Consider the following 26601-nt stretch of genomic DNA (forward strand, 5'->3'; position numbering starts at 1 on the left):
TTCCTCATGCTCTGAATATTCCAAAAATGTATAGTTTTGCTAATCTACCAAAATTTTGAACGAAATTATATTTGTTAACATAGTGAACCTGACTATCTGGTTAAGATCAGAATCCGGATCTGGATAGTAGAACTTTTTTATTTTCTTCAAGTGGTGGTTCGTGTGCAGCCACCCAGCTGCTGGTTGCATCATGTTCAGTGGGTTCATCTGCTGCTGATGCAATACCTCTCTATAACCAGTTACCTGGTACTCATTTTGCCGACCTCGGAAGGATGACAGGCTGAGTCAACCCCACCCGGCACTAATTCAACGGGATTTCGAACTCAGGACCTTAGGATCCAAAGCCCACCACCCTAACCATTAAGCCAACACCAGGTATATTTTCTTCAAGTCATTCTTCACCATTGAGAGATGGGGCTAAAAACTATATATAGCATATGGTATTTCAAAAAATTGTGAATGAGTTGGTTAGGTGACAAGAACAAGGCGATTAGATTTTGGTTCATGTCCGATCTAGATCCGGCCTATCAGTGGGATAGAAAACGTAAACTGTTCACCGTGACGGAGGTATTCTCTCTACCGAGTGCCGTTCTAGTTACCCTCACCAGAGGAGAGGGTATTGCATTTGAGTCCGTTTGTTTGTTTGTCTGTTTGTTTGTCCGCACAGAATAAATATGATTTTCTCTGCAACCGTTGGTCCGATTGACAGTAAATTTTCACTCTAGGTGCACCTCCACCTGCAGAATGTTTTAATGATAATTATGACGTCATCGGTCATGTGGTTCGGCCGCCATATTTGTTTTAACACAAAGGCCTTAAAAACCACTGAAAATACATCCTGGCGAGGGTTTGCAATCTCTGATTGCTCTTTTTCTTGTTGTACTTGCATTTGTTTAAGAGACAAAATGTGAAAATAACTGTCAATTGAAATTCATTTTGTTTTTCCTAAAGTAATCATGTGAGCATGAAGCCTGATATTTCTAGGATACATATTTCATTCAGCAGTTCTCAACATGTCTGCTCCTTATAGATGAAATACATTCTCCATTGTTGTTTAAGACATCCTTTATTTTCATCGAAAAACAATTAATAAGCCCTGCAACAAAATGTAATAGTGTGTATAATTATTCTATTAACATGACTGCATTACAAACGCGTCCATTTAGCGTGCAAATTCGCAAGAATAAGTAAAAGCTATTATGAAAATAAAACATATAAAAAATGTAAAAGGCAATATGACAGAAAAAATGCCAGACAGAAAAACCCATCACAAATAATTACAAGTCACTAGGTTCCCGCCTACCTTATGATATCTGCACTTTATTGTAAAGAAAGTACACCATGCATGGAGTATTATCTCGCTGCAGTAATTATGCATTTACATCTGTGCACATCTAGACTCTCTTTGTCCCATTATGTTTCCCAAAATGAAAGAGTGTGTGTGCGCAGCACCACTGCTGCGCATTAATTAGGCATAGTGCAATTGCGGCATGGTGGCATGCACCCCGCAGCAGCACCCAGGCAATGAGGGCTGCACCACCAGCGACTACCATTACTCACCAGGCTCCCAGGCAATGTCGGTGCAGGACGACAATGGAACGGCGATGGAGACTGGCTAATGGAGCACCAGGCTGTGTTCGCTATACCAGGATTAGCCATCTAACTGATTGAGAACTTCCCACCCTCCATGCAATATGGTGCTGCGATCCAAAGCAGCTGCTTTTAATGACTGTCCTTAGAGGCAAGAGGTGAATTGCCATCTTTATAGAAGCATTTGTGCTTCAGAGCAGCCAAATTGTTTAATTTTTAATCCACCACTTTTTTTATTGCAATCCTAATTTCTCCATAAAGCTCAACCAACTATAGTGAACTAAAAGTGTGCAAAGTACACTAGAAGTGACACAGTTGTAACAACTGTGTCAGCCAGCAGTTTGGGCAAGACAACTTCAGCAGGTTGGCACTGGGTGACATTGCCAGTCTGCCAGAGATGTGTCTGGATAATGTAACATTTATGTATGATGCAGCATAATATAGACAGATTTTTGGCATGGCTACGTGCTTTCTGGTGTCTGCAGTGCCCACCATCAGAGACAACGTTCTAAAATATTGCTCTGACATTTTTGCTACCGCTTCGTCTGCCATATTCACTCTGTCATTCTCCTTTGACCACCTCCCCTCTGCATGGAAGTCAGTAAACATCACTCCCATACACAATAAGGATGCAAAAATTTATCATACGCACTATAGGCCAATGAGCTTGCTTTCAATTATAAGCAAAGTCAAGGAATCCATCATTGCTTCCAATTTCAAATCTTCCCTGTTTTCCAACAGCCTGATCTCTGACCAACAGTTTGGATTACATCCTAGTCATTCAATTCTGGACAAGCTTCTGTTCCAATCGAAGCAATGGTTGGAGGCCTTCAATCTCAAACAAGAGGGCAGGACCGTCTCCCTGGACATATCTCGGGCATTTGACACAGTCTGGTATCCTGCTTTGTTTGCCAAGTTCTCTGCCTGTGGCATAAGAGGCTGCTTTAATTCCTGATTTTCTGTCTTTCTCCACTCATTATCCTTTTGGGACCTTTTCCGGAAAGTCTGATGGTGGGCGGTGCCATCAGTGCTTATTGCACGATTTAGAATTGTGACCTGTAGGCGAGTGACAAACAGACAGACAAACAAACAGACAGACAGACAGAATAACAACTACAACCGACCAATATACTTGAAAAATCTTCGATTTAGCAAGTAACAAACAAACACACAGGGGTGAAAACATAACCTCCATCCACCTTTTGTGGCGGAGGTAATTAGTTAATTTTTTCCGAAAGTAGTTTTCTCCTTTAATACTTTAAAAGCCTTTCTCGGAACATTTTGAGAAAAACCCTCAGCTGATATATAATGTGATCCATTGATGATGCTGTTGTGTAATTGCATATAAAAGAGGAGGGATTTCATCAAGCTCTGTATTAAAAATAAACGATGGGAGAGGGAGAAGTGAGGTTGATGAATACGAACATGAACAAATTTTTTGGTGGGGAAAGGGGGGGGGGGGCAAGAATGGTCCATTCCTCTGATATAGTCATCAATTTGAGATAATGTCCATCAAATTTTTTTAACATATTTGAAGTCAGGACAACGTAACGGATGAAACCACCATTATATGATTTGATGCAAACGTGAACAAATTATATCAGGCAGTATGTTGTGCATCATTAAATGTAAGCCTTGATTAGCTCTTCACTTGAAGAGGAACTCATGCTAGACTGATTAATACCTGATTTGCTCTTTCATAAGCATTCACAATGTGCATTTATTTTTATCCAACCATTCCTGTGCAAAATGAATCTAAATGTGTTCAAGGCATAATAAAAGAAGAAAAGTGGCATTTGCAACAGAGGCCTAGAGGAAGCATAAAGGAAGCTGTAGTACAATTATGCAAAAGATTATTAAAGTGTTATTTATGATTGGTTGTGTTATAATGTTTCATTTGTATATAGTTTGCTATACATGCATCACTAAAGGAATGTATATTATGGAATAAAAAGAATACTAGATATATAGGATCTGTCGATTTGAGTGTTTTAAAATGGTTCTGTTTTGGAAGCTGGCATGCACTCTTATTGCTGGAGACGACTGGCTGCGTTTCGTTTTAGCAGTCACTAGGAGGGGCAGGCCCACTCTCTTAGCTCATTTTCTTATGCCTCGTTATAGGATGATAAAAATTTCCTTTGATGAAAAAAAAAAAATCACAACTACGTTCACTCATATATTATATCAAAACTGAAGAGTGGCCAAGATCAGGATTTCCGTTGTTCTCACCTCAAGCTACGAGGTAAGTTGGCAAGCGCAGAAAGCTTTGCCCCACCCGGCTGTGTGCTGCAAACTTTTCTGACTCTCTATTCCTGAAAATTCAGTGTGGCTTGAAATCCTTGCTATTGGAAGGTTCTTATTGGGGAAAAAGCTCTTTCACATATGCAGCTGCACGATTTGAGACTCTGATTGTGAACAGTGGACAGCCACACAGAGTTGAGTCCCAGCATACCGTGTGTTAGTAGAAGCGCAACTACTGGACACTGATTCTGGTTCAGACACTTGTTTTTGTGACTGTCAGTTGGAGAGCAATGCATGCAAGGGCTGTACAGCTACATTGGTTGACCTTCGAGAGTGGCACCACTAAACTGCATTGCAAGTGTGAAAACAGGTTTATGCAGTTATTTCTGAGGGTCTCACAATATCACTCCATAAGGATCATCAAACTAACCCAACTATCTATTGCCTTGGTCATACACTGGAAGAGGTTCAGTCTCTTGAACTTCTAGGCCTCACCATTAGCCACCTTTTCTGGGCTGACCACATTGCAAAGCTGGCATGCAAAGCCCGCTGCAGACTGGGGAACTGTAGCATCAGCAAGAGGGAACTGTAGCATCTTGCTGTCATCAGCAAGACAAGTCAAGTCTTTCCTTGGGAAATCAGATCTACTCAAGTCGACAAGGCCATTGCCAATAGCTCAATTGAAGACCCAGCAACACATCTGTGTCTCCTGGATTATGTGGGGAATCTAAAGGTGTTCTGTGGAATCTAAAGTTGTACAGTACACAGTTATAATATGCTAAAATATCGACCGTCCACAGACAAGTCGAGCAAAGTCCTGAAAACAAAACCAATATCTGCCGAACTCCAAATGAATATTTCACTATGTTTGGGAAAACTGTTTTGAAGAATGGCATATGAGACTGATGTAACAATCCCTAAAATGGATGAGGGAACAGTAAGTCCATGGCTTGACAGAGCATACCAAAAAAAATGACACCACGCTACTGCACTTCACGAGTGTATTGTTTGGATTTTCAGAATCCCGAAAAAATGCTCTGCTCACAGACCCATTTACGCTGAATAGGTCAGGATGCAACAGGACAAAAGGGACAGTTTAGAGAGGGGGGGATACCAAAAGCAGGGTTGAAGGCCAAAATAAAGGGAAACCTGAACAAACAATGGGTGTGCGGAGGAATGGAGAGCAGAAAAGGACAAGATGGATGCAGAAGGAACTCTCAGGAGGGAAAAACTGGAAATTTGGAAGGGGGGATTAGGGTAAATTGGGGGCAGAAGAGGGGGATAGCGAGGGTGGAAAAGATCATGGTTTGGGATTGGGGATGATCTGAGATGGTGGTGAACAGCTGCCTTGAAGACCTGGAGGAAAGAATGAAATTAAAGAGAAGAGAGTTAAGGGTATGCGAGCCTCATTTAATAACCAGGCATGCTATACTTCAGGATATTCATTAAAATCTTGCAGTCCATCATCAGCAAGTTCACACTAATGTTCAAGTTCAAACATCAGCAAGTTACCTTTCGTCAACTCTTGTAAAACGTGGATTTGGTAGGGGTGAAAGTGTCTGTTTATTTCAACATCTACTGGTCATCCTGAAAACTGTCAAATGCTGTTTGGCTTTCTGGATGATTTGCCAGGAATGCAATTCATTTTCAATTTGAAGAATTTTCACCCCTTGTGGCATACGTACTGATGGTTGCCGAGCCCTGTTCAGGTAAAGCACAGTGCCTTTCTCTTCAAAATGTATGTGAAGTTGAAGAATCATGTTTCTAAAAGATGGCCATCTTGTACCAAATAAAGCTCTGAAGGACCGTTCCAGCTGTGTCACGCTCTTTGTCTTGGCAAAATGCAATAGTACCCTACTTTTGATTCTGTTGATCAACTATGTTGCGTTCAAAAAGTGTACAACATTTTATACAAAATAATATATTTGTATATGATGTGACATCTGGCAAACAATCACTGCTTACCAACCTGCAAATAAAATAAATCCATTTTCGTTTTGTGGACTACCTTGTAGGCGCGTTACGCCGAGTTCTCCATTTTATTGCTTCGAGTCTACAGGCCAATGGAAACTGACACATCTGACGGTATTTCTGGTTTTCAAAATCAAGATATTGTCGAAGTGGCTTTATACACAAAACAATAGTGGCCTTGCTTTTATTGAGCCCATACTTTGGGCTCAATAAAATAGTGATGTCACTGTGGTAAACAACAATATTTTCTTCAATGCAATTAATAAGAATCCACCACAAAAAGATCAAATCACAAACAAAAGAAAAACATTTAAGAAAATTGTGAAGAGGCACCACATACTTTCCACTTGGAAAAACAAGGAGAAAAATACATGAAAGGTCAATGGCCCTGTGGTTTTAGTAACTTTGCTGTATGGAGTTAAAGGGCTAGCCCATATTTACAAGATTATACTTCATATTACTTTGCTCAGATTACAAAACAAATTTTTTTTTGCACATGTACACTCTCATGTATTGTCTTTGTGCCAAGTTTGAACAAAATCGGTCAATACATGTCCGAGAAATCGTTGGGGACACATTTAAGTATGAAATGGCCACCAGTCAGCCATCTTGGATATGATCTCGAAAAAGAATTGCGTGCAAATGTTAGCCATCATTCTTTGTCTGTGTGACAAGTTTGAACAAGATTGGTAAATGCATGTCGGAGAAATGGTCGAGGACGTGTTCAACATCGGGTTATTAGAACTAAAATGGCCGCCAGTCGGCCATCTTTGATTGCATCGCGAAACAAAATGATGTGCATATGTATACTATCATGCATTGTCTTTGTGCCCAGTTTGAAAAAAAAAAAACGGTTCATACATGTCCGAGATATGGCTGACGCATGGACGGACGGACGAGACCCAATCCATAAGCCCCCGTTTCGGACTAAGTCCAACGGGAGCTAATACACCCCAATGTCTCTTTATTTAGAACAAACTGTACATCAGTGATTAGGTCAAGTTAGTCATGAATTTTGTTAATTATGTGAAGAATGTTATATGAACAAAAAAAATCAATAAGGGTCAAATTGCTATTTTATTTATTTAACTTCCCATATCAATGTATATCTCATATCAATGTAAAAAGTCCTATGACATCATAGTTTAAATGTATCTGCATCAGTGATTTTTTTTTTTTTTTTTTTTTTTTTTTTTTGTATACAAGATCGAGGCTCGTGAAAGAGCGAACATTAATCACACAGAAAGACAAACCGACACATAAAACATATAACATAGGGAGCGGTAGACAAGATGGGGAGAGAGGGGGAAGGACACAAACACAACATTTGAGAGCAGGGACCGAGAGACATGGAGACATCGAGAGATCTGAGAGAGGGCGAGGGCTTTGGGGGGGGGGGGCGTGGGAAGGGGGCAGTGGGAGAGGTATAAAACATATGGACACTGCCAGGACTTCCAGGAAAGAAGTTGGAATTTCAAACAAGGTGGATCTGGGGTGAATTAGCGGGGGTAGAAAAGATCAAGGTTTTGGATGGGGGAAGATAAGAGATGGTGGTGAACAGCTGTTTTAAAGACCTGGAGGGAGGAGTGGGATTGAAGGGAGTGAGGGAGTTTGTTCCAGAGGCGGGAGAAAAGAGGAATGAAAGAGTGAAGGTGAGCGGAGAGCCGAGATTTCGGCAGTTTAACCAACAGAGGGTTGCTGGCAGATCTTGTGCGACCTGCAGGAATATTTGGGGGACAGAGCACAGAGAGAGCTGGGGGTGCAAGGCCGGAGAGGAGTCGGTAGAAGACAGAAAGACCACCTACCTGCCTGCGGTGAGTGAGTGAAAGGCCCTCAGAGATAGCTTCATCGCGGGAGATTCCAATAATTCTGAAAGCTTTGGTTTCAACAGCGTGAAGCCGAGCTAGGTGTGAGGCAGGAGCACCGGCCCATAGGGGAGAACAGTATTCCATTGAGCTGCGGATGAAAGCCTTGTATGTGGTGAGGAGCTCAGGTGTGCCGAGGAAGGACTTCGCACGACGGAGGATGCCCAGTCGGCGACTGGCTTTGGAGGCCAGCTTGGAAATGTGGTTTTCCCAAGAAAGATCATGGCAGATAGTGAGACCCAAAATCTTGAGCGACAGAACTTCTTGGAGAGGATTGTTGAGAAAGTAGATGGGAGGGTTGTCCAGTCGATCTTTTCGGAGAGACATAGTAAGAGTGTGAGATTTGTCAGGATTGAAAGACATGTTCCACTTGTTTGACCAGTCTGTGATTTTGTCCAGGTCTTCAGAGAGTGAGGAGGCAGCAGACTGCCGATCTGAGGGAAGAGGAATGGAGCGGCAGAGAGTGGAGTCATCAGCAAAGAGATAGAGAGGATTTTCGAGAGAGTCAGAGAGTGATACTTGCCTTGTGATTATCCTGAGCATCCACTTGGCCTGGCTCCAAATGCCTCAACAGTAGCACCAGGCAACGGACACTGGCACAACATGTGGCCAAGTGCAAAGGAGTGATGCCTTCGACATCTCTTTGCAAGGGGCTGGCACGCTTTGCCAGCAACAATTTTAGTATACGCCAGTTTCCCTTCGAAAAAATGGGGAAACAATAAAAAATAGTCAATAAGCACTGTGCAGAGCAAAAGTATTGGCTTGTGAATGCAACATATTTTTTAAGTGTCGAAACTGTTTTTATACTCGCCATTGAGTAGGTATAAAATATGCATTTCAATGATGAATCGATTACTTTTGTCAATTTGGTTTCACAATCATAAAAAGTTTACATTAGTCCAAACAAACACAATGTAATTCAGGTTAGTTAATCAATTCACAATGATTTTATTTCAATTATGCAAGATTTCATAAAACCATGACTTCAAACAAGCGGTACATCAACATCTCATGCCACCCCATCCCTACACCTGCTATCCTTTCTTCTCCCATTAACTCTGCCTCACACAATTCTACTGACTCAGCAGTGGGTGCATGACCTGATCCACAAGCAACAGGTTAAGGCAATCTTTCTCGATATCTCCTGAGCCTTTGATACTGTCTGGCATCCAGCATTGATTTCTACATTGTCGTCCTTTGGCATTCAGGGCCCCAATCTCAAGTGACTTGCTCTCACACTGCATCTACACAACGACCGGCAACAAATGATCCAATCCACTTCTTTGGGCAGTCACTGGAAGAAGGGCATTTGCTGGAATAAATTGAACTCATTATCTGCCATAACCTTCAGAAGATCATATCACCAAACTAGCATCAAAATCTAGTCACCAATTGTGTATTATCCGTAAAGCTGCAGCGTTCCTGAGCCGTAGCAAACTCATCTGAGTGTACAAAGGTTTCATCCAGAGATCCACGGAGTATGGCTTCTGACTCTAGGCTGGAACTTGTGCTTCTTACCTTGTTCTTCTTGAGGGAGTTGAAAGTTATGGCATCCATTGGAATCTCAAAACAGGAGGCAGATTCAGTCCCAAAATCTGTCAATTCTCACTGGCGGTAAGTTGGTGGGCTATCTATTTTATACAAGCTTACATCTATACTAGCACCTCTCTTGCCCTATCCTACCATTGACCTCCCCAGGCCTCATGTTCCTTAATAAATCCAGACCTGCTCACCCTAATAAAGTCCAGGCTGGTTGTCCACTTGCATTTATTTAACCTCTTATATCCACTCAATTGTGGATTCATCTTCCTGTGTCCGTTGTTTTGTTCTCCTCACTTCATTATTTAAAATGTACTGCCCACCACTACGTCATGCACTCGCCCTTACTTCCACGTATGCTGCTTCTTTCTTATTCTGTTAATATTATCTTCATGTTTTTTTCTCCTTTCATATTTGTCAATGTCCACTCCCACACCCTCTCATATACCCTTCACTAGCTTGTGAACTTGCGTCTCATTTAGTGCCTTTCATGAACCTAGTTCCTTGTATTTAAAAACCCCTCTTACGAGCAGGTTACTGTTTCCCCCCCCTTCCCTCTCTCCTTTTTTGTTGTTATTTAATTCCCTTCATTCTAATTAACTATCAATTGCCCCACTGTCATTGCAATACCTCTTTAGCCTTTATCTACTTGCTCTTCAATGAGCCTCAATTTTGAGTAAAAACCAAACAAAAAAAGAACAATTCTTACTTATAGTCGCAATGTAATCAAGTTAATGTGAGATCGCTCTATGGTAATTTCTTGCACATAATGTCATCACTGATGACATCATCTGCAAAGAATATAGAGGCATTTTTCTGACCTGACCAAAGTTGTTGTTGTTATCCTCCACAGGAGTGACCCAGATATCCTCCACATCCAGGATGGTGTTCCCCCACCTTCATGAGGTCAGGGCCACGGCAGAGTTAGAGAGAGAGAGAGAAGAGACAGAGACAAGAGGAAAAGGGGGCAGTCCCTGGGGTCCGATCGGCTCTCTGACCATGACTGTGCTGCCCTGACGAATATGGGCAGAATGGGGAAGATTTGGCCCCTGACTTGCGTTTGGGGGGTACAATCACCACAAAGAGGTGTCCCTGATAGTTGTCCTGACCAAAGTTGAGGGATTTTCAGACATAACAATAATGAGGCGTTTTCTGACATGACCATAATAAGCTGTTTTTCTGAAGGCCTGACCATATTGAGGAGTTTTTCTGAGTGACGTATTCTATAGTTGGTTATATCTTAGCACTCAGCCTCATCCCTGCAACATTATCTTGCCCTGCTTAATCAAACTGTCCATCCTCATTGACCATTTATTTTTTCTTGATGTCTGATTTTTTCCTCATGTTCTTCTTTTTCCAGGTTCTATCTCAGATTTTATTTTGGTCCATATTCTTCATACCTATAAGGTTTTCTGTACTCCAGTTGCATGTCTGTTTTTCTTGCTTTTGAGAGTTGTTTATATTGCTTTTAATGCACATTATTTTGCAGGAATATGAACACGCTCAAACAAAATAATTCACCATATTTTGTACTGGACACACTCAAAATAAATGTGCTTCTTTGAACTGCAAAATAAATGCGGTTTAATAATGCAAACATTTTTTTGGTAAGTGTGAATAGGGATGAAGGTTCACGGGTTTTGATAGTGTTACGTACTACCTCCGCAAACACTGGTTATGGTGTACCTCAGAGTCTCGAGAGGGAATGCGGCAGAATGATTTGTTATTTTGAGTGTTCTAATAAACCATGGTAAAACCGCACCAATGCAATGTAGAACAAAACAGGTAATTGTATTAAGAACTCTCACATACACAATAATAACACTCTTAAGAAAGTACAATGAAAATGTCACTTGCATCAAACGAACAATACATGTGATGGTACCATCATTCCCCCAATGCTCTCAAAGCAATAAACTCACGATATTAAAAGCGTGAGTGGAATGTAGCATTCGCCAAAGTCCGTGTACTAATCCCCACGCTGTGTGAATGGTGAAGTCGTGCAGAATGACAAGAACAGGCAGTTATCAGCATGGCTGCAAACAAGGAGTTATGAGGTGAAAGGTCGATAGGGGAATTGAGCCGATATGAAACCAACGGCAATCCACACGATGATGTCGATATGGGAATCCCAATGACAAAACAAGATGCATCAAGCGGACAGCCTCTTCGAGGACAAAATGGCGAATCAGTCTGTAATGGAGACACTTGCTTTCCCTCCAACAATAACCTGAGATGCAGGTTTAATTGCAATCACAATATAGAACGATGCTGCGGGCAATCCCTTTCCCGGGAAGCCTCAACTCATGCGCGACCAATATCAAAAAAGTCCGCTCGCAGCATTGATGCAATTCTACGGCTGTATCTCTTCTCTCATGGCCGTCTCCTCCTCTCTCTGTCGACTTTTTCTCCTCTTCCGGCCTCTTTGCCATGTCTTCCTTTTTCCTTCACAAACATTTATTTTCACCTTTTACTAAAGTCATCTCCATTTCACACAAAAATCTTAACAACAATATTACCTGAAACTAAAAATCCCAACAGTATATAATAACAACAAAGGCGGAAGTGACGGATCCATAAGAATGGAATAACACGGAGATAGTGTAAATGCTACCTCAGCTTGATCCCTTCAAGAAAGCACTACAGTAGAAAGTATGTCTTGTGCCCTACAAGCAACAGACAACAACCCCCTATTTGTTCCCCTTCAACCTCACCTATTTACTCCCCAAATCCATTATTTGTCTAGGTCTTCCTCTATTTTATCCTCCAAACCTGCTGTTGGTGTTTCTGCCCTCTTTCTACTATTCATTTTGTTCTGTTGTATCCTCACCCGTTCAGTGTTCTAGCTCTTCCACGAGCCTCGACTTTATATCCAATAAATAGGGTCATGGTGTTGTTTGTGCATATATTACACAAGTTACATGATGAGAACATTACAAGAAAATGTACAAATCAACACATTCAAAATCAATAAGTACATGGGAATTAAATCCTGAAATCACAGCATAATGAATCGTGATCTAAAGGATTGTTAAACAGGCCATCCTATATCAGAAAAGCAAACCATGTGGAAATAATGTCTTCTGCAGCTAGATTATTTCATTCTTATTCTTATTCTTCTTTATATAAAGTGCAGAGACCTCTAAGGAATATTACTGCATATGAATTATGCTTGGAAACTAAAATTCGGAAAACATTGGAAAGGTGGCAATTTCTGGGAAAGTGCTAAGGGTTTTCCAAAGGATTGCTTGGGTCAATCGTTCAATGATCAATTGAAAGTGCAAGATCATGCAAACACATTGACGAGCAACATTTCGGCAGCAACAGAGAAAATATATATATGGATAAACGATGCCCATGAGATGGGTGCACAGAAGCATTAATTGTACTGTTATTCAGTTAACCATGTAAGCACTGTCAATCAGCTCTTTGATCAGCCTCGGCACTGTACAATAAAAAATGGAATGAGGATGTTTGTTAATGATTTAACGAGGAGGTAAGATGAGACTAACAGCGGAAGGAGAAACTGATATAAACTTCAAATTAATAAGGACTGCTGTCCACCACTTTAAAACAGCTGTCCACCACCATCTCTTATCTTCCCCCATCCAAAACCTTAATCTTTTCTACCCCCGTTAATTCACCCCACATCCACTTTTTTGAAATACCGACTTCTTTCCTGGAAGTCCTAACAGTGTCCACGTCTTTTTTCTTTTCTTTTTTTTACCTCTCCCACCCCCCACCCCCCTCCCCCTACCCATACCTCCTCTCCCAAAGCCATCTCCCTCCCACAGATCTCCCCGATGTGCCTACTCTCCATCTTGTTCTCCCGCTCCCGTTATCATATGTTTTATGTCTTATGTGTCAGTTTGTCTTTTTTGTGATCAATGTTAGCTCTTACACGAGCCTCGACCTTGTAGTCAGGTTCACTCTGTCAATAAATTATATTTCGTTCAAAATCATGGTAGATTAGCAAACCTATACATTTTTGGAAAGGTTATAGCATAAGGAAACTAAAAATCAATGTTTACATTTGGAGAGATACCTGTATGGCGGCCATTTTGGATTTTCAAAATGGCCACTGTAAAATACATATTTTGTTCTATTTCTGCCTCTAATTACCCTAAAAACTTTTTAAAATATACTAAACCTATATTTTCAGGGACAAGGAATCCAATGAAAGTATCAAATTAGTGCTATGGGGAATGGTAAGACACGAATCAAAGGTTTTGAATTGCAAAATACTATCTTTATATTCGCGATAAGTTGCATAATCAAATACATGTTATCATTTTGTACAGGCAGTTAATAACATGAAAATGTGTCACAATAATTCATATCACCAAACATACACAGGCAGTCAGCAAAATCATATATACACATGCAGTCAGTATAACTTCACATCTACACAGGCAGTCAATGACAAAATATACACAGGCAGTCAATGGCATCAAACATACACGATTACAGAATATGCCATTTAGAGTTCGTCATCACTGTCCTGTGTGTCGTATCCGACAATATAGTCCGCATCGTTTTCACAGTCCGTTCCACACAAGCAAAGGTCGGTCAAATTGATTGGCAAATCGAATTGGTCGAATGGTCGATCGAATCGAATTCGATGAATCGAATCGAATCGAATCGATCGAATTGGTCGAATGGTCGATCGAAGCGATTGGTCGAATGGTCGAATTGGTCGAATCAAATTGGTCGGAATTGGCAAATGTAAACATTGATTTTCAGATTTTCCATGTAATAACGTTTCCAAAAATGTATAGTAGGTTTGCTAATGCTAAAAATTGCTTTAAAAAAAAGTTTGCTAAAAAAAAAAATGTAGGTTTGCTAATCTACCATGATTTTGAACGAAAAAACATCGTGAACCTGACTATTGTATACTAAAAGAGAGAAAAAAAAATAAAAAAATGACACAATTGTGAAACTAATTTTTTTCTCCAATCCATTCACCGAAACACAGAGACAACTCTCAAATAACACGAAGTTTAGGTACATAAGAACATTGTACACGTGTTAAGGTAGGTCAGCTGTATTAATGTGCAACGCACATGTGAAAATTACATCATTAAAGAGACAACACACATTCATTTAGAGAGCTTCTTTCACTCCTTATACAAAAGCAGCCTTTTAATTCACATTCATATAAAACCCATTAAGATCTTCAAACAAGGAAGCTTTTTCATTACAAAAATGCAATTTTCACATTTAACTCTTGAAAACTTGTGAACCTGTTTATTATCCCATCTAGAATGCACAAAGCAGCACGTTTGTCGAAACATTTAATTGACTGTGTCTATGTCGTTACATCACCACGTTGGGTGGACAAGGAGCAAAAATGCACTTGAAAAGGGTGTTGACAAAACAGCCAAGCCGTATAAAGTAAAAGCAGGAAGGCCTTCTGGCCTAGTGGTGCATGAAAGCATGCATGCATCGCCGTATTGTTATTCCCACCATTAAGAAACACTTCAGCCTTCTCGCTACTGATGACCAGATGTTTTGCCTCTGCATTGTGACAGCTGTACACACAACACCGGTTCCACGTCCCCCTGCTCGGCCAAGCCATGCCCTGGCAGCCCGAGGCCCTGTCTGCGCGTGCACAGGCCTGGAAATTTTTCTCATCTGGGCAGGGGCCAAAGGTCAAAAGCCTGAAGTACTGTTAATTTCACGCCGCTCTAGTAAAGTAAATGTAGTCGAGCCGCACTTCATTTGGCATAACGGCCAAAGCATTCAAGTGTGTCTTAAATAACTTTATTAACAACATACTCCACTGCAGTGCTTAATGGAGAAGCTTTACAACCGATATCAATCTAGACCGTGGCACGGATGTGACCGGTGCACACACACGCACCCACCGGGGTTTGAAAGATGGCCCTGACACCTCTCAACCTCACTTTGCAGGTCGTAACATATGGGAACTGAACACATGGAGATAACCCTCTGCAAGCAGTTTGCAATAACGTCAAAATTCAAACAAGCCACTCAAGAAGCTCGCATTACAATCGAATCCCAGTTTTTCCTTTCCTCGTGCTAATAATACATCCTGGTGCAGCATTATTTACAGCTGTGTCGAATATAGAAAACGTTTTATTCGCACAGACATTAGAAACGTGACAAATGAATATTTATACCTTCTGCCTTCTCTCCTGTATTAGCCTGGTGTCGGCTTAGCGGTTCGGGTGCCGGCTTGGGATCCTAGGATCCTGGGTTCATAATCCCGGTTTATCGCTGAATTAACACCAGGTTGACTCAGCCTGTCATCCTTCCGAGGTCGGCAAATTGAGTACCAGTTCACTAGTAATTCCCTGTGTGTCGCAAGAGGTGACTAACAGGGTTGGCAGCAGGAAGGGCATCCGACCATAAAATATTGCTTCAAAAAGGGGACCATGGGATCTGAAAAAGGCCAACCCCTGCTCTGCAAGGAAAAAAATGGCATCTAAAGGTGGTTCTTCTCTCCTATATTACCTTGGTGTTGGCTTAGCGGTTCGGGTGCCGTCTTGGGATCCTAGGATCCTGGGTTCATAATCCCGGTTTATCGCTGAATTAACACCAGGTTGACTCAGCCTGTCATCCTTCCGAGGTCGGCAAATTGAGTACCAGTTCACTAGTAATTCCCTGTGTGTCGCAAGAGGCGACTAACAGGGTTGGTGGCAGGAAGGGCATCCGACCATAAAATATTGCTTCAAAAAGGGGACCATGGGATCCGAAAAAGGCCAACCCCTGCTCTGCAAGGAAAACAATGGCATCTAAAGGTGGTTCTTCTTTCCTGTATTAGCCTGGTGTTGGCTTAGCGGTTAGGGTGCTGGCTTGGGATCCTAGTAATCCCGGGTTCGAATCGCGGTTTATCACTGAATTAACACCAGGGGGGTTGACTTAGTCTGTCATTCTTCCGAGGTCGGCAAATTGAGTACCAGTTCACTGGTAATTCCCTGTGTGTCGCAAGAAGGCGACTAACAGGGTTGGCGGCAGGAAGGGCATCCAGCCATAAAACATCGCTTCAAAAAGGGGACCAAGGTGCCCGAAAAAGGCCAACCCCTGCTCTGCAAGGAAAAAAAATGGCATCTGAAGGTGGTTCTTCTCCTATATTAGCCTGGTGTTGGCTTAGCAGTTAGGGTGCTGGCTTGGGATCTGAGGATCCTGTGTGCAAATCCTGGTCGATCGTTGAATTAACACCAGGGGGGTTGACTCAGTCTGATACCATCCTTCCGAGGTCGGCAAATTGAGTACCAGTTCACTGGTAATTCCCTGTGTGTCGCAAGAGGCGACTAACAGGGTTGGCGGCAGGAAGGGCATCCGGCCATAAAACATCGCTTCAAAAAGGGGGTCACGGGATCCGAAAAAGGCCAACCCCTGCTCTGCGGGGAAAAATGGCCTCTAAAGGTGGTTCTTCTCTCCTATATTGTCCGTCAGTTTTCTTTTAGGTTTATATTGAAATACATCGCAAATCGTATCCCATTCCCTTCTTCTCACCAACCGATGAGTGTTAAAAAAAAAAAGATTATGAAACGATCAACTCCTCCCCCACCTCTTCCATCTCCTACTGCACAGTAAAGCATTTAGATGAATACCAGGGCATGGTCTTTGTAAAATGGTTTTGCTCTTTTACCACCGTCTCAATCTTAAAAGGAAGAATTACATTTTGCACCCCTGGTGCTGGCACTATATCAGTGTATGTAAAATTAAACAAGCATGAAATTTCAGCCCGCACATTGGTATTTATATTCTTGGTCCCATCCACCCTCGCTCCCAAGCTTAGCCTTTTTACGGGCGGCAGATCAACGAGACGGCATTCATCTCCAGCTTCAACAGCAGCCTCAGCCATCCTAACTCGATTACTGCACAGTGCAGGACAGATGTAATAAATCTGTTTCATGGATGATATCACGGGAACAGAGTTTCTAATTACCACGGTAAATTTACATATTCCTCGTGTTTTGATGTGTGGTCAAGCATGACGAGGCTTTTCCCTTCCCCGATCCAACACTCAGCTGCTTTAATGCTTGCCAGTCACGTGTTCCATGCCCGGGGCAGCACACCTTGAACTCGAGGATCAACCAGCAGGGTATGATTACTACACCTTTTGGGTGGGCGCCTCTGCTTATAAAAAATCGCAAACAAAGCTCATGATGCTGGGATTCCAGGTTTAAATATTGCAAACTATATAGTGATACGTCCATTGTCAATTGTCCTATAATTCATCGAAAAGTACACCGATGCCTTCTGATGTATTTGTCCGAGCAATAAGTGATATGTGCATAATCTCATATGTGAGCGTTTGTTCCCAAAGGAAGCCAAAAGGACACTAAAAAGTGTTTAAAATCATGGACGTCACTCAAAATGAAAACTCCATGAAATTCATCCCTTTTACCTGTTATTAATCACCCAGTAAAAAGGGTTTTCTACGTTGTATAACAAAACAAATTGAAACACACAATCTAACAGGATATAGATTACAATTTTATTTTGATTACCGGTACAATGTAAAGTCACGGAACAAAAAATCTTCAAAATTGCTATATCAGACTTTAAGGAAGAGAGAGTTTATATATTGGTGAGTACAGGCACGTGGAGAGCCAGCCCGGGCCCCACCCCCACCCTTTCTCTCTTTTATAACTTTTTAAGGAACTTTATTTAATGAAAAACAAAAAACTTTTTAAAAACAAATGGTCACTTTTATTAAGCCGTATGATCGAAAATAAAGGTGATTGAAACACACAGGACGTTTGGACCGATCGAGTCATTTCACACCCTTGACATTATTTCTCCCAAAGATTGGCAAAAAATACATGAGAAGATGGTTAATTTTTATTTTTTTTGGACAAAGAGGATACAAACCTATTTCTTTGTAATGCACATTTCTGGTTAATAACCATTTTCTCTAAAGTTTGAAACTGTACCATTAACAGTAGTAAATGTTGTTTTGTTTCCGGCAAGAAAGCCGGCAAGGAAAGCAAAATCAGCTTCTGGGTTTTAATGTAACGATGAGGAAATGATGATGATCCGATGAGGGGTTTCACTGTACTGTTTAAAAAAAATTGCAGGACAAGCTCGGGCCCCAAGGATGCGACCCCCCTGACCGCCCCCCTCTCTCTACACCTCTGGATGAGTATATAATATGCATATTATATTTATATATACATATTTAAATATATCTATCTATAATTCCAGTAATCTCTGTACGTTTGTACGTTTGTCTGTGACCGCTGTTTCTCGACAACCACGGGTCCGATATACTTTTAACTTGCCAGGTATATTGCTGGGGACCCGAGGATATGCCTTTTCAAGGTTTCATATTAATCGGACAATTACTTACCGAGCTATGTCCAAAAAACGATTCAACCAATCAGAGAGCAGCGAACTATCGCGTGTGCCGAACGTGGCGGACACACTCTGCCTCGGATGGCACATTTGAGAGCGTATTCATTTATTTCACGTTTGCAAACTATGTTGGCGTTAAACTATGTTTTAAAACTAATAAAAACGAATTTGCGATTCATTCGCTTTCCTGCGCGTTTGTGCACGCGATGGCGATTTCTTTACCAAACTCCGGAAGCCGTTCGCTTTGGACCAAACCATTTCATGTAAATAGAGGGGGGGGGATTGTCACCGTACTCGCAAGCCGTTCGCTTTGGACCAAACCATTGCATGTAAATAGAGGGGGGGGATTGTCACCGTACTCGCAAGCCGTTCGCTTTGGACCAAACCATTTCATGTAAATAGAGGGGGGGGATATAATTTTAGATATAGATATAGTACGGGCAATGCCCTAGTATATATAATAATAATAATAATAATACATACATATATATACATATATATATATATATATATATATATATACATATATATATATATATATATATTGTTACGGATCCGGGGGACAGCACTCCCCTTACCGAGGGGGGGGTGTTTAATCCCCTCGTCTTTTTAAGCTGGCCGTCCGACCGGTCCTGGTACTTGCAACGCTCTTTTGCGGGGTGGGATTGATCAGGGTTATTGGTCCAGGTATTAGCCCGAATACCTTTATCAATCCCCCCGCAAAACAGGGAGACAAGTACCGCTCAAATCCCGGACAAGATGGTATTTGCCGAGCGGTTTAGCACCGGAATCCGAGCCGTTAGCAATTGACTAAACCCGATTGTAAGCGGTTCTGCCAAAATCGTGCCACAGATATTCAATAGGGAAAACACGAAGACGATCGGACGAGAATGAAAACCAAAGAATAAGGAGGAACAGGTATTTATTATTAATTATGTACAAAACCAAAGAAACCAAAGGAAGAAACGAAAGTAATTTACAGAAGAAGAAGAAGACACAGCGCAAATCCTTATACAAGCTTAATTATGGAATCCCAGACAACACAGACAGCACAAACTCACGTACACAAATGGGGAATTGCAGGCAGGAAAGAATGGCTGGAAGGAGAAGGTTCAGGTGGGACAACAGGGCTGGAAGGTTTGGCAGGGCACAGCAAGCAGGTCCGCTCCGGGCTGGAAGCGAGGAGCCGGCAACTCCACGTATTCGGCTTTACACCGGCAGGGCTTCCTGCAGCAGCTCCGTGTCTCAACAGCCGGCGACAATAGGGCCCCAAGGGTCTCGGTCTATTGCTGCAATACGAGCACCCCCTCTCACCTCTCTTCTCTGGTTCGGCTGAATCACTCAACTGCTTCTCGTACCTCCTCCTCGTGGGGGGCCTCGCGCCAAGGGTTTTATAATCACCCCTTGGAACCCTCTCGAACTTGCCAGATCTTTCCTGCCACGCCCTCTCAAGCCATGCCCACCGAGCTCTGGTTGGTTGGTAAGGCTGGCTGACTCCACCTTTGATGACGAGGGCTCCCTGGCTCCATCTTTTATGACGAGGTGGGGCCACGCCCTTCTTCTCCGATCCTGGCCTCGTGGGCAATGGACTTTTTGGCACAATGTGATGCCAACGAAACAGCCCAACTGTCACTGGCACTTGGCAGAGGCGATTGGGGGAAACTTGGAAAGGGAACTATCTTATTTGTTTGATGCAACGCAGATTCAACTATTGGGAACAGCTCCTTAACTGAAACAAAGAATAAAGACATAACTACGAAAAGGGCCTATGATTTGCTATGTGTTGTACATGGACTAACTAAAGTGCAATTATTTCAATTAACAGCCAATTAAGGGGAAATTTACACAGGGGTTATTTATAAGGGAATTTACTACTAAATTTACATGTCAAGGTTCTAAAAACCGTAACAATATATATATATATATATATATATATATATATATATATATATATATATATGTGTGTGTGTGTGTGTGTTACACAGTGCCTATTGAAAGTGTACACCCCCTTTAAAATTTTTCACCTTTTGCTGCCTTGTAGCCTGGAATTAAATTGCATCAATCAGACATTTCTCCTTTATTTACACATCGTAACCCACAACTTTCAAGTGAAAAACAAATTCTACAAGTTTCAGAACATTAATTAACAATATGTAAAACTAGAATATCTTGGTTGGATAAGAGTCAGACCACAAACCTTTTTGCCACATGGCTTCAGAATCTCCAGAGTGGGTTTTTGCATACCGTACCCCAAACGGGGCTCATGCTGGGCTTTTTGAGTAATGGCTTCCTTCTTGCCACCCTACCATATAGGCTAGACTTGTGACATGCTTGGGATATTGTTTTCACATGCACAGAGTGACCAGTCTTTGCCATAAATGCCGATAGCTCTTTCAAAGTTGCCATTGGCATCTTTGTGGCCTCTCTGATGGTCATACTCCTTGCTTGGTCATCCAGTTTGGAGGCACGGCCTGATCTAGGCAGGGTCTTGGTGGTACCATACGCCTTCCACTTCTTAATGAGTATCTAGACTGTGCTCCAAGGTCTGTCCAAGGTCCTGATCCGTTCCTTTCCGCAACTTCATCCTGGATACATTTGAAAGCTCCTTGGTGCTCATGGTTGAGTCTTTGCTGTGAAATGCGCTACCCAGCAAGAAAACCGAACGAGAACAGCTGATTTGATTCTGAAATAATGAGAATCACTACAATGTAAAACAGGTAGAGGGCCAATTAACTTGGTGTGTGATTTTGAAGGTGTTTGGTTACACCTGAGCTAATTTACAATTGTAATTACAAGGGAACTGGACACTTATCCAACCAACATATTATAGTTTTGTATTTTTTAAATAAATTTTCTAAAATTCTTAGAATTTTTTTTCACTGGAAGTTGTGGGTTACAGTGTGTAAATAAAGGCGGAAAACCCTGAGTTAATGCATTTTAATACCAGGCCAAAAGGCAACAAAAGGTGAAAAATTTGAAAGGGGGTGTATACTTTCTATAGGCATTGTGTGATATATATATATATATATATATATATATATATATATATATATATATATATATATATATATACACACACACACTATACAGTCACGTGAAAAAGTAAGTACACCCCGTGTAAAGATTTGACTTTTTCAACATATTTCAACATACAGCTATTTGATCTTCATTTCAACAATATTGATAGATAACGGTGATATAATACAACAAATATCATGAAACGTTTACATTTTGTAGTCCATTGTATAACTTAAATAAACATAAATGCAAATTTCGCATGTGGAAAAAGTAAGTACACCCTTGGCTCTAATAGGAGTCTTTGGCTTTGCCCCCTTTGGCAGAAACAACCTGAAGTAGGCGTTTCTTATAACTGTCTACCAGTCTCTGACATCGACTGGGAGAAATTTTTGCCCACTCCTCCATGCAGAATTCTTTCAGCTGTGCGATGTTTGAGGGGTTTCTTGCATGCACAGCTCATTTCAAATCCCCCCACAACATCTCAATGGGATTTAGATCCAGGCTTTGACTTGGCCATTCCAGAACCCTCCATTTCTTTCTTTTCAGCCATTCCTTAGTGGATTTACTGGTATGTTTAGGGTCATTGTCATGTTGCAAGGTCCACTTTTGGTTGAGCTTCAACTTTCTGACAGATGGCCTCACATTATCCTCAAGCACCCTCTGGTACAATGAAGAATTCATAGTGGATTATATGATGGAGAGCTGCCCAGGCCCTGATGCAGCAAAGCTGCCCCAAACTATAATATTTCCACCACCATGCTTTACAGTTGGTATCAGGTTCTTGTGGTCAAATGCTGTCTTTGGTTTTCGCCAAACATGTCTTCTGGTACTGTGGCCAAATAGCTCTACCTTTGACTCATCTGTCCAGAGCACATTGTTCCAGAAGTGCTGGTCTTTGCCGAGGTGTTCATTGGCAAACTTTAGTCTTGCCCTGATGTTCTTTCTGGACAGCAAAGTTTTCCTCCTGGCACACCTCCCATGTAGATCAAATTTGTGCAGCCTCTTTCTAATGGTAGACTCGTGCACTTTGACATCAACAGTGGTAAGAGTTACCTGTAGGTCCCGTGATGACATTCTGGGGTTCTTAAAGACTTCTTTCAGCATCTTGCGGTCTGCACTCGGGCTGAACTTGCTGGGGCGGCCTGGCCTGAACAAGTTGGCAGTTGTTTGGTATCTTCTCCACTTGTAGATGATCTTCCGGAGAGTCGAATGATTGATTCAAAATTGTTTGGAGATCTTTTTAAATCCCTTCCCAGACACGTAGGCATCTATAACCTTCTATCTGAAGGCCTCAGAGAGCTCTTTTGATCTAGGCATGGTGACGCCGCACACTTCAACAACAATGAGCAAACCAAACAAAATATCTGATGTTTCAATAAGACAGGTTCCTCCAAGATCCTCTCTAACGATGTTTTAATCATTTGCACCTGAGCTGGTGCACCTAATTCTAATTTTAGGTATTTGAAGTAGTGATAAATGTCGGGGTGTACTTACTTTTTCCACATGCGAAATTTGCATTTATGTTTATTTAAATGATACAATGGACTACAAAATGTAAATGCTTCATGATATTTGTTATATTGTTTCACCTTTATCTATCAATATTGTTGAAATGAACATCAAATAGCCTAATGTTGAAATATGTTGAAAAAGTCAAAACTTTACATGGGGTGTACTTACTTTTTCACATGACTGTATACATACAGTTTTGGGAAACTGCTAAGAAATAATGGCAACCACCATACCGGTCCCTTAGAATAGTTATTTCGTAGCAGAACATTATCTTAGTCCATTTCCCTTATTTTGGGTTAGTATGTCCTTATGCGTTGGGGAGGGACAGACAGGCCCTCCACTCATAAGGGGAAGCCAGGCAGATGCACAAAGATTGCATCTTCAGATATTGATTCAAAGTCTTGAAGGACAACAGACAGGCCAAAGAGATGCACCAGGTAAAAGTCCCTTTGAGAAGGGCTTGTGGGGGCAGGATGACAAACTCCACCAAACAGGGCCTGAGGAACTTCGAAAGGGCTTGTGGGGGCAGAGTGACAAACTCCACCAATTGGGAGCCTGGACACCCTTGAACAGCAGCCCCACCTTCACGAGGGCATGACAAAAAGGCCTTGCACACTCAATATATTTATTTGGGCCAGTCTCTCTCTGCCCCCTCTGCACGTATGCATGCCTCTCTTGGCCAGACCCTCTGTCTTCTCTTCACGTGCCTGCATGTCGCTCTCTGCTGGACAGAAAGGCCCTGGACTTTGTTCTCCCTGCATGTACCTGTATGACTCTCTCTACAGGATAGAAAGGCCTTGGTTCTCTCTGCCTGCCGGTTGCACTCTGCACGTGGTCATCGGACACTCTGCAAGTGTTCATCGGAATCTCTGCACTCTGCACGTGTGCATGATTCGACTATTTTTCTGCACAAGATCACGACATGCTTACTCTCCACGTGTCTATGGCACTCTTTCCTGCACGGATCCCGACGCACTCACTCTGCCGAGTTCCCGACGCTTTTTGCCTGCTCATGTTCGTGCTGGGGATCACCTTTGCCTCTTCGTGTTTGTGCTGGGGATCACCTTTGCCTCTTCTTGCTTGTGCTGGGGGTGGCCATCTTGCCGGCGTGGTGCTCTTGGTGACGACAAAACGAGGTCGTTGCAATGGACACAACAAGGTCGTGGTAACATCGTAACCATTTTGGGAACAGGATCCCAACGTTGGTTTCCCCTCCTCTCCCCCACGAATGTGTGCTGGGCACCGATGTTGTGTTTATTTGTTGTAATCATCATCAGGCATATAATAAGCTACGTTTCTGCCTCTTGTCCCTTTTTCTTTCCTCTCGATAAGTTGCACCGTAAATAATTGTAAATAAATCGAATCGTTAAACGTTTCCTTTCCCTCTGTCCGTGAATGTCCTTTCTTTGGAAGGGTAGCGATCGGCTGTAACAAAATTAGCATCAGCACGGTGTGTACCAACGATGGCTTGGCAGTCTAAATTTACATCTAGGAACAAAAGAAAGTGGTACACCGCCGGAGGGTACATTCCCCGATTGAAACCGTCACGTGGTACAGGTAAGCGGTGTCAGACGATTGGACCCTGCTAACGCGTGATGGACCAATTGGTAGTTGCTGTTCGTAGTTGCTGATTCGCAACCTGCCAAAGTATGAAGTTATTCGTGCGCGGCAGCCTCGGGTCCGGTAAGTTCCAGATGGAGCGGAGGCTAACCCCTCGTAGTACACCACAAACCCCAGGCCGTAACAATATGTATATATATGTGTATGTACAGTATATATATACACTACATGGCCAAAAGTATGCGGACACCCCTTCTAATTTGTGGATTCGGCTGTTTCAGCTACACCCATTGCTGACAGGTATATACAGTCACGTGAAAAAGTAAGTACACCCCATGTAAAGTTTTGACTTTTTCAACATATTTCAACATACAGCTATTTGATCTTCATTTCAGCAATATTGATAGATAAAGGTGATATAATATAACAAATATCATGAAACATTTACATTTTGTAGTCCATTCTATTATTTAAATAAACATAAATGCAAATTTCGCATGTGGAAAAAGTAAGCACACCTTTGGATCTAATAGGTGGTATTGCCCCCTTTGGCAGAAACAACCTCAAGTAGGTGTTTCTTATTACTGTCTGCCAGTCTCTGACATCGACTGTGAGAAATTTTTGCCCACTCCTCCATGCAGAATTCTTTCAGCTGTGCGATGTTTGAGGGGTTTCTTGCATGCACAGCTCGTTTCAAATCCTCCCACAACATCTCGATGGGATTTAGATCCGGGCTTTGACTTGGCCATTCCAGAACCCTCCATTTCTTTCTTTTCAGCCATTCCTTGGTGGATTTACTGGTATGTTTAGGGTCATTGTCATGTTGCAAGGTCCACCTTCGGTTGAGCTTCAACTTTCTGACAGATGGCCTCATATTATCCTCAAGCACCCTCTGGTACAATGAAGAATTCATAGTGGATTATATGATGGAGAGCTGCCCAGGCCCTGATGCAGCAAAGCTGCCCCAAACCATAATATTTCCACCACCATGCCTTACAATTGGTATCAGGTTCTTGTGGTCAAATGCTGTCTTTGGTTTTCGCCAAACATGTCTTCTGGTACTGTGGCCAAATAGCTCTACCGTTGACTCATCTGTCCAGAGAACATTGCTCCAGAAGTGCTGGTCTTTGCCTCTGTGTTCATTGGCAAACTTTAGTCTTGCCCTGATGTTCTTTCTAGACAGCAAAGGTTTCCACCTGGCACACCTCCCATGTAGATCAAATTTGAGCAGCCTCTTTCTAATGGTAGACTCGTGCACTTTGGCATCAACAGTGGCAAGAGCTACCTGGAGGTCCCGTGATGACATTCTGTGGTTCTTAGAGACTTCTTTCAGCATCTTGCAGTCTGCTCTCGGCTGAACTTGCTGGGGCGGCCTGGCCTGAACAAGTTGGCAGCTGTTTGGAATCTTCTCCACTTATAGATGATCTTCCGGACAGTCGAATGATTGATTTCAAATTGTTTGGAGGTCTTTTTAAATCCCTTCCCAGACTCGGAGGCATCTATAACCTTCTTTCTGAAGGCCTCAGAGAGCTCTTTTGATCTAGGCATGGTGACGCCGCACACTTCAACAACAAAGAGCAAACCAAACTGAATGTCTGAGATTTAAATAAGACAGGTTCCTCCAAGATCCTCTCTAACGATATTCTAATCATTTGCACCTGAGCTGGTGCACCTGATTCTAATTTTAGGTATTTGAAGTAGTGATAAATGTTGGGGTGTACTTACTTTTTCCACATGCGAAATTTGCATTTATGTTTATTTAAATTATACAATGGACTACAAAATGTAAATGTTTCATGATATTTGTTATATTATATCACCTTTATCTATCAATATTGTTGAAATGAAAATCAAATTGCTGTATGTTGAAATATGTTGAAAAAGTCAAAACTTTACATGGGGTGTACTTACTTTTTCACCTGACTGTATATACATATATATACACACTGTATGTACTTTTTAAGCACATTATTAT

The 26601-nt window shown here is 41.9% G+C and overlaps 1 protein-coding gene across 1 annotated transcript in view; it reads right to left on the reverse strand.

Moving 5' to 3' along the window:
- Positions 1-26601, reverse strand: part of INVS (inversin) — a 481353-nt gene that overhangs the window by 165576 nt on the left and 289176 nt on the right. Inside the window, exon 5 of the mRNA XM_078782093.1 lies at positions 8191-8364. Within this exon, the coding sequence (XP_078638219.1) occupies positions 8191-8364 (174 nt within the window). The remainder of the gene's footprint in view (positions 1-8190; positions 8365-26601) is intronic.

This window comes from Myxine glutinosa, chromosome 7, assembly GCF_964187855.1.
Source record: "Myxine glutinosa chromosome 7, kmMyxGlut1.1, whole genome shotgun sequence".
Taxonomy (NCBI): domain Eukaryota; kingdom Metazoa; phylum Chordata; class Myxini; order Myxiniformes; family Myxinidae; genus Myxine; species Myxine glutinosa.